General features: G+C 53.0%; 1 protein-coding gene across 6 annotated transcripts in view; it reads right to left on the minus strand.

Moving 5' to 3' along the window:
• EVC2 (EvC ciliary complex subunit 2) overlaps positions 1-12312 on the minus strand; it is a 136240-nt gene that overhangs the window by 46318 nt on the left and 77610 nt on the right. For 5 of the 6 annotated variants that reach the window (XM_058723120.1, XM_058723118.1, XM_058723121.1 and 2 more), the window contains 3 exons: positions 6582-6821; positions 4116-4291; positions 352-511 (listed from right to left, as the gene is read on the minus strand). In XM_058723120.1, the coding sequence (XP_058579103.1) occupies positions 352-511; positions 4116-4291; positions 6582-6821 (576 nt within the window). The remainder of the gene's footprint in view (positions 1-351; positions 512-4115; positions 4292-6581; positions 6822-12312) is intronic. The other variant, XM_058723119.1, reaches the window with a different exon arrangement.

Here is a 12312-nt window from a genome sequence, read left to right on the forward strand (position 1 = left end):
GACCTCACAGGGTTAATGTAGGGACTCAGTGAGACATCTCCTGCAGCAAACTTAGCACAGGGCTGAGCAAGCCCTCACTGAGCGCGAGGGTACCCATCGCTCACTCTTCACTCCCCCTGCCCTCACTCCCGGCCCCGGTGGGCGGGACCAACACACCAGGACTCTCTGCTCTGCCCAGGCTGGACGGCACCTGCGGGACCTTCCGGACACTGCGTTCTAGTGAGTCTCCGCCAGGCACGGCACGTGGCTCTGGGAGATCCTCGGCCGCGCTCCGGACCCCAGCGGTGCCCGGCGCCCCGCGAGGGCTCGGGAAGGTCACACAAAGCGTCAAGGGCGCGAGTCCTTACATACCTTTTGCAGTATCTCTCGCCTTCTCTTAAGGATTAATTTCTGGTGCAGCTTCTTCTTCTCCTGCTTCAAGTCATTGTCCAGCTTCTGTTTGATGGAAAAGACTTCCGTCTGGGTGCGCTCCAACAGGGCCTCCATCTGGTCCTCGTCCAGGTACCCTGCTCTAGGAGGGAGAGAGAGAGAGAGAGAGAGAGAGGTGGCTGAGGCACACTGCAAACCCACTCTCAGCCCAGCTCTTGGTGTGGCTGGACGGTCATCTCTGCATGAGTTTGGTTTGATCAGAGAAAGTCTTCGTTCACCCTGAAGGAGCAGAAGCGGAACAGGCAGGCAGGAAGTTCCCGAAATACAGGAAGGGCGAAGTCAGCGTCACTAGAGACGTGCACAGAAGGCTCAACCTCAGAAACCCGCCGGTTTGGGCCAAGAGTTTGGGCCGGCTGGGCAAGAGTTCTGGGAAAGAGTGGCGCTCAAGGGGCCACCACAGTTTTCCAAGAGGAGACGGTGGGTCAGGAGTTCCTGGTGATGGGACTGTCACGATGGAAGTCCAAGCGGGGGCGCCTGGGTGGCTCAGTCGGTGGAGCGTCCGACTTCGGCTCAGGTCACGATCCCGCGGTTCGTGAGTTCGAGCCCTGCGTCGCGCTCTGTGCCGACAGCGCGGAGCCTGGAGCCCGCTTCGGATTCTGTGTCTCCCCCTCTCTCTGCCCCTCCCCTGGCTCGCACTCTGTCTCTCTCAAGAATAAACATTAGAAACAATTAAAAACGAAACAAAGCAAAAAAACAACGGAAGTTCAAGAAGTGAAGGCAGGAAACACCCTGTGAAGAGTTCATTCTTCGCGTTAACCTGGGTAGCCGCAGGGCACCCACAGTAAGCGCTGTGTCTGAGTGGGTCTGGGAGGGGGTTTCCAGGAGACATTAGAGGGTAAAGCAGACCGCCCACCCTCCTCCACGTGGGGGGACCCCAGCCAATCCAGCAGGGGACTGAACAGAACACACGACAGAGGAAGGAGGAATCTGCCCCCTTCTTTCCAGTCTCACTGCTTCAGCTGGACTCCTCGCCTCACCTTCTGCTGCTCCCAGGCTGGGATCCCCTCTGGTCCTCAGGCCTCTGGACTCAGACTGAACTCTGCCACCCGCTTTGCTGAGTCTCCGGCTTGCAGATGACAGATGGTGGGCTTCTCAGCCTCTGTCACTGTGCGCGCCAACTCCCCGTATCTATCTGACTGGCTGTTTTTCTCCAGAATCCTGATCGACGCAGTCTGCTGCTGTGATTCCCACTACTAGTCCCAGTCGGCCTGCATCGCTGGGCTGGGCCCTCTGCTCCCACAGGGTAGTTTGTCCATGGAAGCTTCTTGAAGGAGTGAATAGGCGAATGAATGAATGAATGAATGAACGGTGGATACATGCCTTAGAAACAGAAGTCTAGGCCAACTTCTTAAAATAGAATTTAAAAGTCAGAGATAGGACACACCTGCCTAGTCGTGGCTCACGACAGTACGACCAGCTGTCCGGTGTTTCAGTTCAAGGCAAGGAACGGTTTCTTTGACTTGAGTGAAAATTAATCAGGAGTGTCAAGGCAACTGCAGTGACAAATTCATTAGCATCTTTGGGTAGGGAGTGTTTGCATAATTTGCACCTTACAGCATCTTCATTCGGTAGGGCGGGAGAGCTGCAGAGCCCTAATAAAATTACCAAGGTGGCAGAATCAATTGAGAAAACCACAGACTGTCCTGGGAAAGCCAGCTTTATAGTCAGGCCTCTGTTTATTTCAGAGCTTCTCATAACCAGAAAGAGCAAGTGTTGTTGTTTGCAATCAAGTACCTGGAAGGAAGGAAGGAAGGAAGGAAGGAAGGAAGGAAGGAAGAAGGAAGGAAGGAAGGAAGGAAGGAAGGAAGGAAGGAAGAAGGAAGGAAGGAAGGAAGGAAGGAAGGAAGGAAGGAAGAAGGAAGGAAGGAAGGAAGGAAGGAAGGAAGGAAGGAAGGAAGGAAGAAGGAAGGAAGGAAGGAAGGAAAGAAGGAAGGAAAGAAGGAAGGAAGGAAGGAAGGAAGGAAGGAAGGAAGGAAGGAAGAAGGAAGGAAGGAAGGAAGGAAGGAAGGAAGGAAGGAAGAAAGGAAGGAAGGAAGGAAGGAAGGAAGGAAGGAAGGAAGGAAGAAAGGAAGGAAGGAAGGAAGGAAGAAGGAAGGAAGAAGGAAGGAAGGAAGGAAGGAAGGAAGGAAGGAAGGAAGAAGGAAGGAAGGAAGAAGGAAGGAAGAAGGAAGGAAGGAAGGAAGAAGGAAGGAAGGAAGGAAGGAAGGAAGGAAGGAAGGAAGAAGGAAGGAAGAAGGAAGGAAGGAAGGAAGAAGGAAGGAAGGAAGGAAGGAAGGAAGGAAGGAAGAAGGAAGGAAAGAAGGAAGGAAGGAAGGAAGAAGGAAGGAAGGAAGGAAGGAAGGAAGGAAGGAAGGAAGGAAGAAGGAAGGAAGGAAGAAGGAAGGAAGGAAGAAGGAAGGAAGGAAGGAAGGAAGGAAGGAAGGAAGGAAGGAAGAAGGAAGGAAGGAAGAAGGAAGGAAGAAGGAAGGAAGGAAGGAAGAAGGAAGGAAGGAAGGAAGGAAGGAAGGAAGGAAGGAAGGAAGAAGGAAGGAAAGAAGGAAGGAAAGAAGGAAGGAAAGAAGGAAGGAAGGAAAGAAGGAAGGAAAGAAGGAAGGAAGGAAGGAAGAAGGAAGGAAGGAAGGAAGGAAGGAAGGAAGGAAGGAAGGAAGAAAGGAAGGGAGGAAGGAAGGAAGGAAGGAGGCAGGCAGGCTGCAGAAGAGCAGAGGCTGCCCTGGCAGGAAGGTGCATTTCCACCGACCACACGGCACCCTGGAGCTGCAGAGAAAGACCACGTGTGATCCAAGACCAGCATCTGTGTGTGTACGTATTGATTTATTTTAGAAAGAGAGAGAGAGCACATGTGCACCTGAGTAGGGTAGAGGGGCAGAGGGAGAGACTGAGACAGAGAGAGAGACAGAGAGAGGGGGAGAGAGAATCCCAAGTAGGCGCCACACCCAGCACAGAGCCCGGCTCAAGGTTCAATCCCATGACCCTGGGATCACAACCTGAGCTGAAATTAAGAGTGGGACGCTAAACCGACTGAGCCACCCAGGTGCCCCAAGCCTCTGTATGTTCAGACTTCACTCCCGAGGTGAATGCAGAAGCCAGCAGAGTGCCCAAGTTCAAGGGGAAGTGGGCTCTCCCACCACACAGCCCATGTAAGCCTCCACCACTGATCTCACAGCGAGATGTTGGGGATTTGCTTTAAAATAACTCTGGAGGAGGGGCGCCTGGGTGGCTCGGTCGATTGAGTGTCCAACATCGGCTCAGGTCGTGATCTCGTGGTCTGTGGGTTTGAGCTCCACGTCGGGCTCTGTGCTGACAGCTCGGAGCCTGGAGCCTGCTTCCGATTCTGTGTGTCCCTCTCTCTCTGCCTCTCCACCTGCCCCTTGCGCTCTGTCTCTCAAAATAATAATAAATAAACACTAAAAAAAAAAAAAAAACAAACTCTGGGGGGATGTGGGGCAACATCAAGATTGATCATGGAGATTGTATGATGGGCACAGGGAAGGTTCGTCGTATGGCTGTCTCAACCATCACTTACGTTTTTAAAATTCTACAATGCAAAGGATTCTTCCAACTAGAGAATCTTACGAAGTCAGGAGCAGTCAGTGTATTCGCTGACTGAGCAGCGTGGACGATCCCTGATGAGGAACGATGGGGCAAGGGGGTTGTGTGTGTCATCTGTGATGGCTCTCAGGTCTCACCTCTCATGCTTCTGGATGAACACGGTCAGCTGAGCATCAGCGGCGCTCAGAAGGCCTTGCACACGGGTCTCTGACGACTGCATGTTCTGGACCAGGTACTCCCTGTGGCCAAATCTTTTACTTAGATGGTATCTCTTACTAGCCTGGAAAAAGTCCATTAACTCTTCCAATTTCTCCTGTTTAGAAAAAAAAAAAAAATCAAGAAAATATGCCTCATTAACATTTAGAGAACATTCTAGGCATGTAAAGCATTCCATTTCCTTTCTGAAGGAAACGCACAGGGGTAGGGGCATGGGGGTGATCACCTTCAACCGCCCTGCCATTAACAAGGGCTTAGAAGAAAATTACATACTAATAAGAAATGAGTGCAGGGGCGCCTGGGTGGCGCAGTCGGTTAAGCGTCCGACTTCAGCCAGGTCACGATCTCGCGGTCCGTGAGTTCGAGCCCCGCGTCGGGCTCTGGGCCGATGGCTCGGAGCCTGGAGCCTGTTTCCGCTTCTGTGTCTCCCTCTCTCTCTGCCCCTCCCCCGTTCATGCTTTGTCTCTCTCTGTCCCGAAGCGGATTTTGCTCAGTCGCTCAGCCTCCGCCCACGCGGTTCGCAAAACACAGCACCGGTAAATCAGACACCTGAATTGACCCCCCGACCCTCCACACTCCGGCAGGAGACGGGCGACAAGATGACAAAGGCCAAGCCAACACAAGACGCTGATGATAACCTGGGTTATGAGGTTATCAGATACCTGGGTATCGTCTCTGGGTCCGTCCTGGGCCCGGAGTGTTCCTCGCCTTATCTAACTTCATCTAGAGAGAGAGAACAATTGTTCCCACGTCACAGAGGAGGAAACGGGGTCCACAGCAAACTGTTGGCCAGTGGCCGGGCAGGGATTTGAACTCAGTGATCTAATTCTGTGCTCTAAATTCAGGCTGCTATCAAATGCCGCTTTAACCAGTGGCACAGTAGTTAGATGGGCAGTCATTGGACCAACGGTAATCAAAACATTGGCTTAAGCTGTGCTATCCCACTGGGTGGCTCTGCTGTCTTTCCCCATCCGTGGAAACATAGTCCCCGCAGTGGGTCGCCAGAGAGATCGACGCTTTATTCTACAAGATACATATGATACCACGGCCAGTCTCCTCTCCCCCTAAAGCTGCGATGTCTCCAGTTCCCGACACCTGGGAACCTGCACCGTCCAGACGGAAAAGCAGAACGGTCGGTCCGATACGGCCGAACACCAGCGTGTTCCTGACTCACCAGCAGCAGAATCGATCTACCGGGAACACTGAGGCAATATTCCTGCCCTCCACAAAAACCGGGTCCGTGCGAACCACTGACTCGAGCCAGTTTCGTAAGGAAAAGCGCCTTGCAGCACAGATGCCTGTGCTGTGGGACAATTATCACCCATGGAAGTCACCTTCTTGATCCCATTACTGCTAACAATCACGCATTCGTTCTAGCTTAAACGCCCACGTGTTGACAGTCAGCCACCGCCCGCCATGAGGAGAAAGATGACTCCATAACTGGTCAGTACTTAAGGGACGCCATGGGGTCTGAAGGCCTAACCAGGAAGACAACGGAATCCTTCCTGTATCTACTCCCGCTGAAGTCTGAGTGGGAACAACCCGGAGAGGCTGGCTTGTTCTCCTCACGCGTGGTGCCTCCTGACGGGGGCCCTCTCACCCTGGAAAACCCACTTTCGGGAGCCTTTCGGGGACGGTCACTTGGTCTCCTCTGGCACAGCCCTGCTCCTCACAGCTCTCCCTCGCCGGGCCTGTGCCGGGACCAGAAATCTGCTCGCATGGCTGCAAGCCGGTGGTTTCACTCTGCAGGTGTAAACGCGCGTGCAAAATATCCCGTGCGGGCCGGAGAAATTCCTCAGCAGCGGTGGTGACGGTCTCAGATCGGCTATTCCCATTGATGTTCGGGACTTTATTCCATCGGGATTAGTAACATTCACACCGAGGCTCACACGCAAACACACGGATTCACCCAGGAGTATCCACAGAGAGTAAACCCCAGGTACACACGGATGCACGCACATGTGCATGCACACGTGTATTTATAGATTTTTAACTGCTGTATATATATTAAGGGTATAATGTGCCAGGCACAGGCTCTTCCATGAATCCGCTCTATTACCCCCATTCTGCAGGCTGAGGGAACGGGATCGGGGGAGTCAGGCAATTTGCCTCAATTCGCAGAGCTGATGGCTGGTGGGACAGGAATTCGAATCCGAGTCAGCCGGCGTCCCTGGCCTGGGCTTCAAGCCACCGACTGCCCGGTTTACTGGCAACTCACGCACACGTCAAGGGGAGGAAGGAAAAGGCGGTCAGTTCACTGTATGCAACCAAAAGGAAGAGAAAGGAAGAGACGGGACTCACTCCGGGAGAGGAGAAACCCCCCGAGAGACGAGAGACGGGGCGGGGAAGTCACTCTTCCCTCACTGCGAGCCGATGTGAGGCCTCACCTGTATTTCGGAGTAATCCTGCAGCAGCGTTTTCACCGCCTCTGGCTTCAGTTCCCCTTGGAAAATGGCACTTTGTATCTGGGTAAAGAAGATATTGTGCAGTTCGTTTCTTTGGAAAATGGCCAGCTGCCTGTGCGCCTTGGCAAAGTCTTCCTCTTGCTGCAGAGCCAGGGACCTCCTGAGGTGCTCCTGCTCCAGGCCGTGCAGGGTCCGCAGGAGGCCGTTGCACTCCACAGCCCACTGCAGGAAAGGGAGGCGCAACGTGAGAGATTACTCATCAAACAGGCACGCCCGGGCACGCCCGTGCCACATGCAAGTGCACACACACACGTGCACACATCAACATGGTGCATATACGGATGTTCAAATGCATACGCACACACACGTGCGTCCAGCCACCCACGTGCACACGCCGAACACATGCACACAGCAACACACAGTGCACAAGACCAAAGTGCACATGCATATATGCACATGCGCACAGCAAATATACACACACACAATACTTAGTGCACACGCACGCATGCACACACATACACATGCACACATGCACGCAGCAATGCGCAATGCATACGCACGTGCACATGCATACAGGTACACACACGCGCACATACCAAACACACATGCACACAGCAACACAGTGCATACACACATGTTCAAATGCATGCACGCACACACGTGCACATGCACGCACACACATGCACATGCATCCATGCACACAGATGCACACACCAAACACATGCACACAGCAACACACAGTGCAGAACACACATGTGCACATGCATGTATGCACATGCGCACAGCAAATATACATACACATACTTAGTGCATGTGCATGCATGCACACACACATGCATACGTGCACACAGCAATGCGCAATGCATACACACAGGTGCACACATCTACAACATGCACACAGCAACACAGTGCACACACGTGTGTACACACATGCACATGCATACATGCGTGTGCACACAGCAAATATATATACACACAGCAACACACAGTGAATACATGTATGCACATGCACACACATGCATATTGCAATGCAGAGTGCATACGAATGTGTGCACACGGATCCATTCATGCACACACAGCACCTATACACTCACATGGCAATACACACACACACACACACACACACACGCACACACACACGTCCCAAGCTGGCAATGATAAGGCTGCTAAGCTCTGGGAAATACTGCTGCAACCTGTCCTTCACCGTTATCTTAATGTTTTTCAGAACAATCTCAAAGCAGAAAATTCACAGGGATGGAAATCTGCAAATCAAACTGCCCGAAAATAGCTTGCAGAATGGAAACATTAATGGATTGTGCTGTTAGGCTCTCGGGCTTATTCCCATCATCTTTCATTCTTTTTTTTTTTTTTTTTTTTTTTTTTTTTAACATTTTTTATTTATTTTTGGGACAGAGAGAGACAGAGCATGAACGGGGGAGGGGCAGAGAGAGAGGGAGACACAGAATCGGAAACAGGCTCCAGGCTCCGAGCCGTCAGCCCAGAGCCTGACGCGGGGCTCGAACTCACGGACCGCGAGATCGTGACCTGGCTGAAGTCGGACGCTTAACCGACTGCGCCACCCAGGCGCCCCCCATCATCTTTCATTCTTAACTCAATTGAAGAGGAAAATACCAGCAATCAGGCCAAAGTTGAGCTGATTTGGGTAAAAAAAGGAGGCAGGGTAGTTAAGAAATGGCCACTGGAGACCTGCATTCTTTGTGGTCATTGTGAAGGAAGGAAGGAAGGAAAAGACACACCTACACTGAGTTCCTGCTGCCTTCACATCCCACTACCAGAAGAGACCCACATCCCAGGAGGAGAGTGTAATTAATTCCCCCTGGGGAGCAGACTTCTAAGATGGTCCCAGCTTCTTGGCCCCGTGGCATACACATCATATAGGTTCCTCCCCCTTGGGTGTGGACATGAACTCTGAACCTGACAGGACCGTCACTTTATGACTTGGTTATTACGTGGCAAAAGTGAACGGGTCTTGATGATGTAACGGAGGTCCCTGATCAGTTGACTTGAAGTTAACCGGGGCGGGGGGGGGGGGCGGGGAAGGATCCTGGGTGGGCCTGAACACAGGAGGTGAGCATTCTGGAAAGATGCGCTGGGCCTTCCTGAACAGAGAGACGCTCTTCTGCTGGCCTTGGGAGAAACGAGCAGCCTCTTAAGAAGAACAGTACGTGGAGAAGGGCAACCTACAGGAGCTGAGGGCCCGAGTCCACACTGCAAGAAGGTGAATTCTGTGCACTACCGAAGAGCTGGGACCAGGGCCCCAAGCTCCAGAGAAGGCAGCCCAGCTGAGGCCCAGACGGCAGGCCTCTGAGACCCTGCAGAGAACTCAGCTAAACTGTGCCCAGACTCCCGGACGCAGAAACAATGGTCAGTGGGTGTGATGTGAAGTTGCTAGACGTGTGGCAATTTGGGACACAAAATGAACACAGTCCACTTCACAGGTGAAGTCACACAAGCTCCGGGAAGCTGAGGGTCTCTCCCCAGCTCCTACCCGTGCCAGGAGAGGAGAGGAGGTGAAACCAGAATCTTCGGGCTCTGTGTTCTGCAGCCATAGACGTTGGAGCAAAGCCAGGGGAAGGTGCCCGTGTCCGTGAGGCAGAGAGCACAGCCATCCCAGGGGTCAAGGTCAAGAGACCATGGTCTCAGGTGGCAGGAGGGGTTGGGTGGTGGCTGTGTAGGCTAAATGGAGACCCAGGGGAGGCAGAAGGGGGATGGGGACAGAGGGAGAGGGTTGTATGTAGCCCCTCCGGCTAAGGAGGGACCACCGTATGCCCGCCAATGCTCTGTGTTCTCAGTGACCCATGTGGCCAGGCGCCCAGACCTACTGCTGTGCTTCCGATCACTCACAAAAGCCTATAAAGGTGATACAGACGTGCTTCTGCCTTTCTAGTTCTTGTTCCTTACGTTTGAATTTGCTCAGAATCTGGCCCAGATAGAAGAGTGTTATTTACACAGGGCCCCCCAAAAGCCCAGCAGCCCACCCAGGACAATCCCTGCCCTCGGGGTGCAACGACACCCCACATCTGTGAAGAGCACCAGCCACAGCCCCCCGAGGTCACGGACCTCCACACGCGTCCTCCCGGCCACATCTCCAGGGACCACCCCCGTATCAACGGTTTGCCTCGGCCACCAGAAAACACACGGTCTTGTTTTAAAAGCTGATCGTATAGGGGCACCTGGGTGGCTCAGTTGGCTAAGTGTCTGACTTCAGCTCAGGTCATGATCTCACGGTTCGTGGGTTCGAGCCCCGCGTGGGGCTCTGTGCTGACAGCTCAGAGCCTGGAGCCTGCTTCGGATTCTGTGTCTCCCTCTCTCTCTCTGCCCTTCCCCCACTCATGCTCTGTCTCGGTCTCAAAAATAAATAAAAACATTAAAAAAAAAGCTGATTGTACAAAAAGGATCGGATCAGACTTCTGTGAGCCACTCTTCTGGACAGAAGTGGTTATTCACAGCTTTCATCTGAATTAGAGAATGCAGCTCACCCACAGTCAGAGGGGTGTGGGCACCACAGGACGATCTGCTGCTGAGACAGGAGCTGGTGCCCAGTTAGGCTGATTCACTCATCAAAGCGACCTTCTTTTCCTGACAGTGTGAAATTCAAGCCGCACACCCCAATTTATTGTAATTAACAGGAGTGAAACATCGGGTGAAATCCACATGGCTTCTCACAGTCAGGACGTATGTAGAGTGCACCTGCATGCACGGAAACCCTAAAATAAAGTTATCTGTCCTTGTTCAGAATTACATTTCTGAAGAATAAGGCACGAAGCAATGATATGCTCGTGTCGTAGTGAAGCATTCCCTAAAACCAATTAAGAATGTTTAATGTTTACTTCTGAGAGAGACAGCGAGCGAGCGAGCAGGGGAGGGGCAGGGAGAGAGGGAGGCACAGAATCCGAAGCAGGCTCCAGGCTCCGAGCTGTCAGCAGAGAGCCCGACGCGGGGCTCGAACTCACCAGCTGTGAGGTCAGGACCTGAGCTGAAGTCGGTCACTTAACCGAATGCGTCACCCGGGCGCCCACTATAACCAATTTTGATGCGAGCCCCCCTCGCTTCCATCTACGCTGCCCTCCTGCGTTCAGGGTCCAGAGACCTGCAGAAATGTGTTCACCCCCTGACCGAGCTCAGTCCTCCTGGGGCACAGATGAGAAGGCTATGCTGTAAAGCAGGGGAGCCCCCCACCAAGGGCCTGTCGAGCAGGTGAGCATATAGAAGCGAGTGAGGTGTCCTGGTATGAGAGGCGCTAAGGGGTGGTGGAGAGTGGGCACAATGGAGAGAAGCCCTGCCTACGGGCCACCCACTGCTCAGCCCACCAACGGGGGCTCTGCAAGAACACGGACGCACCGCGGCACATCTCCCCATTTTTTAAAAGAAGCTCGAAGCCTGGATTTATGAGGCGCCTGGGTGGCTCAGTCGGTTGAGTGTCTGACTTCGGCTCAGGTCACGATCTCGCAGTCTGTGAGTTCGAGCCCCACATCGGGCTCTGTGCTGACGGCTCGGAGCCCGGAGCCTGCTTCCTCCGATTCTGTGTCTCCCTCTCTCTCTGCTCCTCCCCCGCTCACACTCTATCTCTCTCTCTCACAAAAATAAACAACATTAAAAAAATTTTTTAAATAAAAAACTAGTTCTTAATGGAATCATATGCCCAAAATATTTTCACGCATTTTCTTTAAAGACGACTGTGATAAACATATAGGTAAGTTACGAGGTCACTGGTAGTTTTTGTTAACAGGGAGTGGCTTGCACGGACCGGAAGGGAAGACTTTTGCCGTTCAGATGCTATTTTTGGAAGCGAACTGGCTCAAGCAAGGCGACCGGTTTCTGAACAGGGTGACCCAAAGGACCCAGAGCGATGGCAGCCTCCTGCTGCGGGCCAGCAGATTGGGGAGTGAGGCCAGGCAGGAACACGCTTGTCCCGCCATCCCTTCTCAGGACCCCAACTACCTGCGCCAATAATGAGGCAACACTTACAACCACATTGTTGTAGGCAGCCTTCTGGGAGCTAAAGGTAGGAGGCAGCAGGATGGGTTAGCCTGGCACAGGGCAGCAGGGGGGTATGGCGTGCCAACGCACCATGGCTGCAGGGGGGTGCGGGGTTGGTGCTCGCTGCCTGGTGGCTCTGCGTCTTGGCCCCACCCACGTGTCCTCGGGCAGGTGACCTTCTCCAAATCCGTTTCCTCAGCTGTAAAAGTGGGATCCTATCAATTCCCACCTCACTCAGGGGGTGTGAAGATGTGATGAGGTCTGCGCGCCGTGCTTAGAACCACACCTGCATGCGGTGAGCGCGAAGTGCGGGAGCGTCTAATAAGATCAGAAAACATTTACACCGTGATATTAAGCGGGAACAAGCAACATACGCAATTTTATGAACTGCCTAAACTGTACTTTGTTAAAAAAATAGAGACGGTGCCTGGGTGGCTCAGTCGGTTAAGCGTCTGACCGTCGGTTTCACCTCAGGTCACGATCTCAACAGCTCGTGAGTTCGAGCCCCGTGTCGGGCTCTGCGCTGACAGCACGGAGCCCGCTTGGGATTCTCTCTTTCCCTGTCCCTCTGCCCCTCCCCTGCTGATGCACTTGCTCTCCCTCTCAAAATAAATGAACAAACATACATATAGAAAGCAAAAGGCCAAAATGGATGCTGAAATCTCTGGGGTCAGGCAACAGTAGGGACTCAAAAAAAACCAGACTGAATGAA

Source organism: Neofelis nebulosa, chromosome 3 (assembly GCF_028018385.1).
Source record: "Neofelis nebulosa isolate mNeoNeb1 chromosome 3, mNeoNeb1.pri, whole genome shotgun sequence".
Classification (NCBI taxonomy): Eukaryota; Metazoa; Chordata; class Mammalia; order Carnivora; family Felidae; genus Neofelis; species Neofelis nebulosa.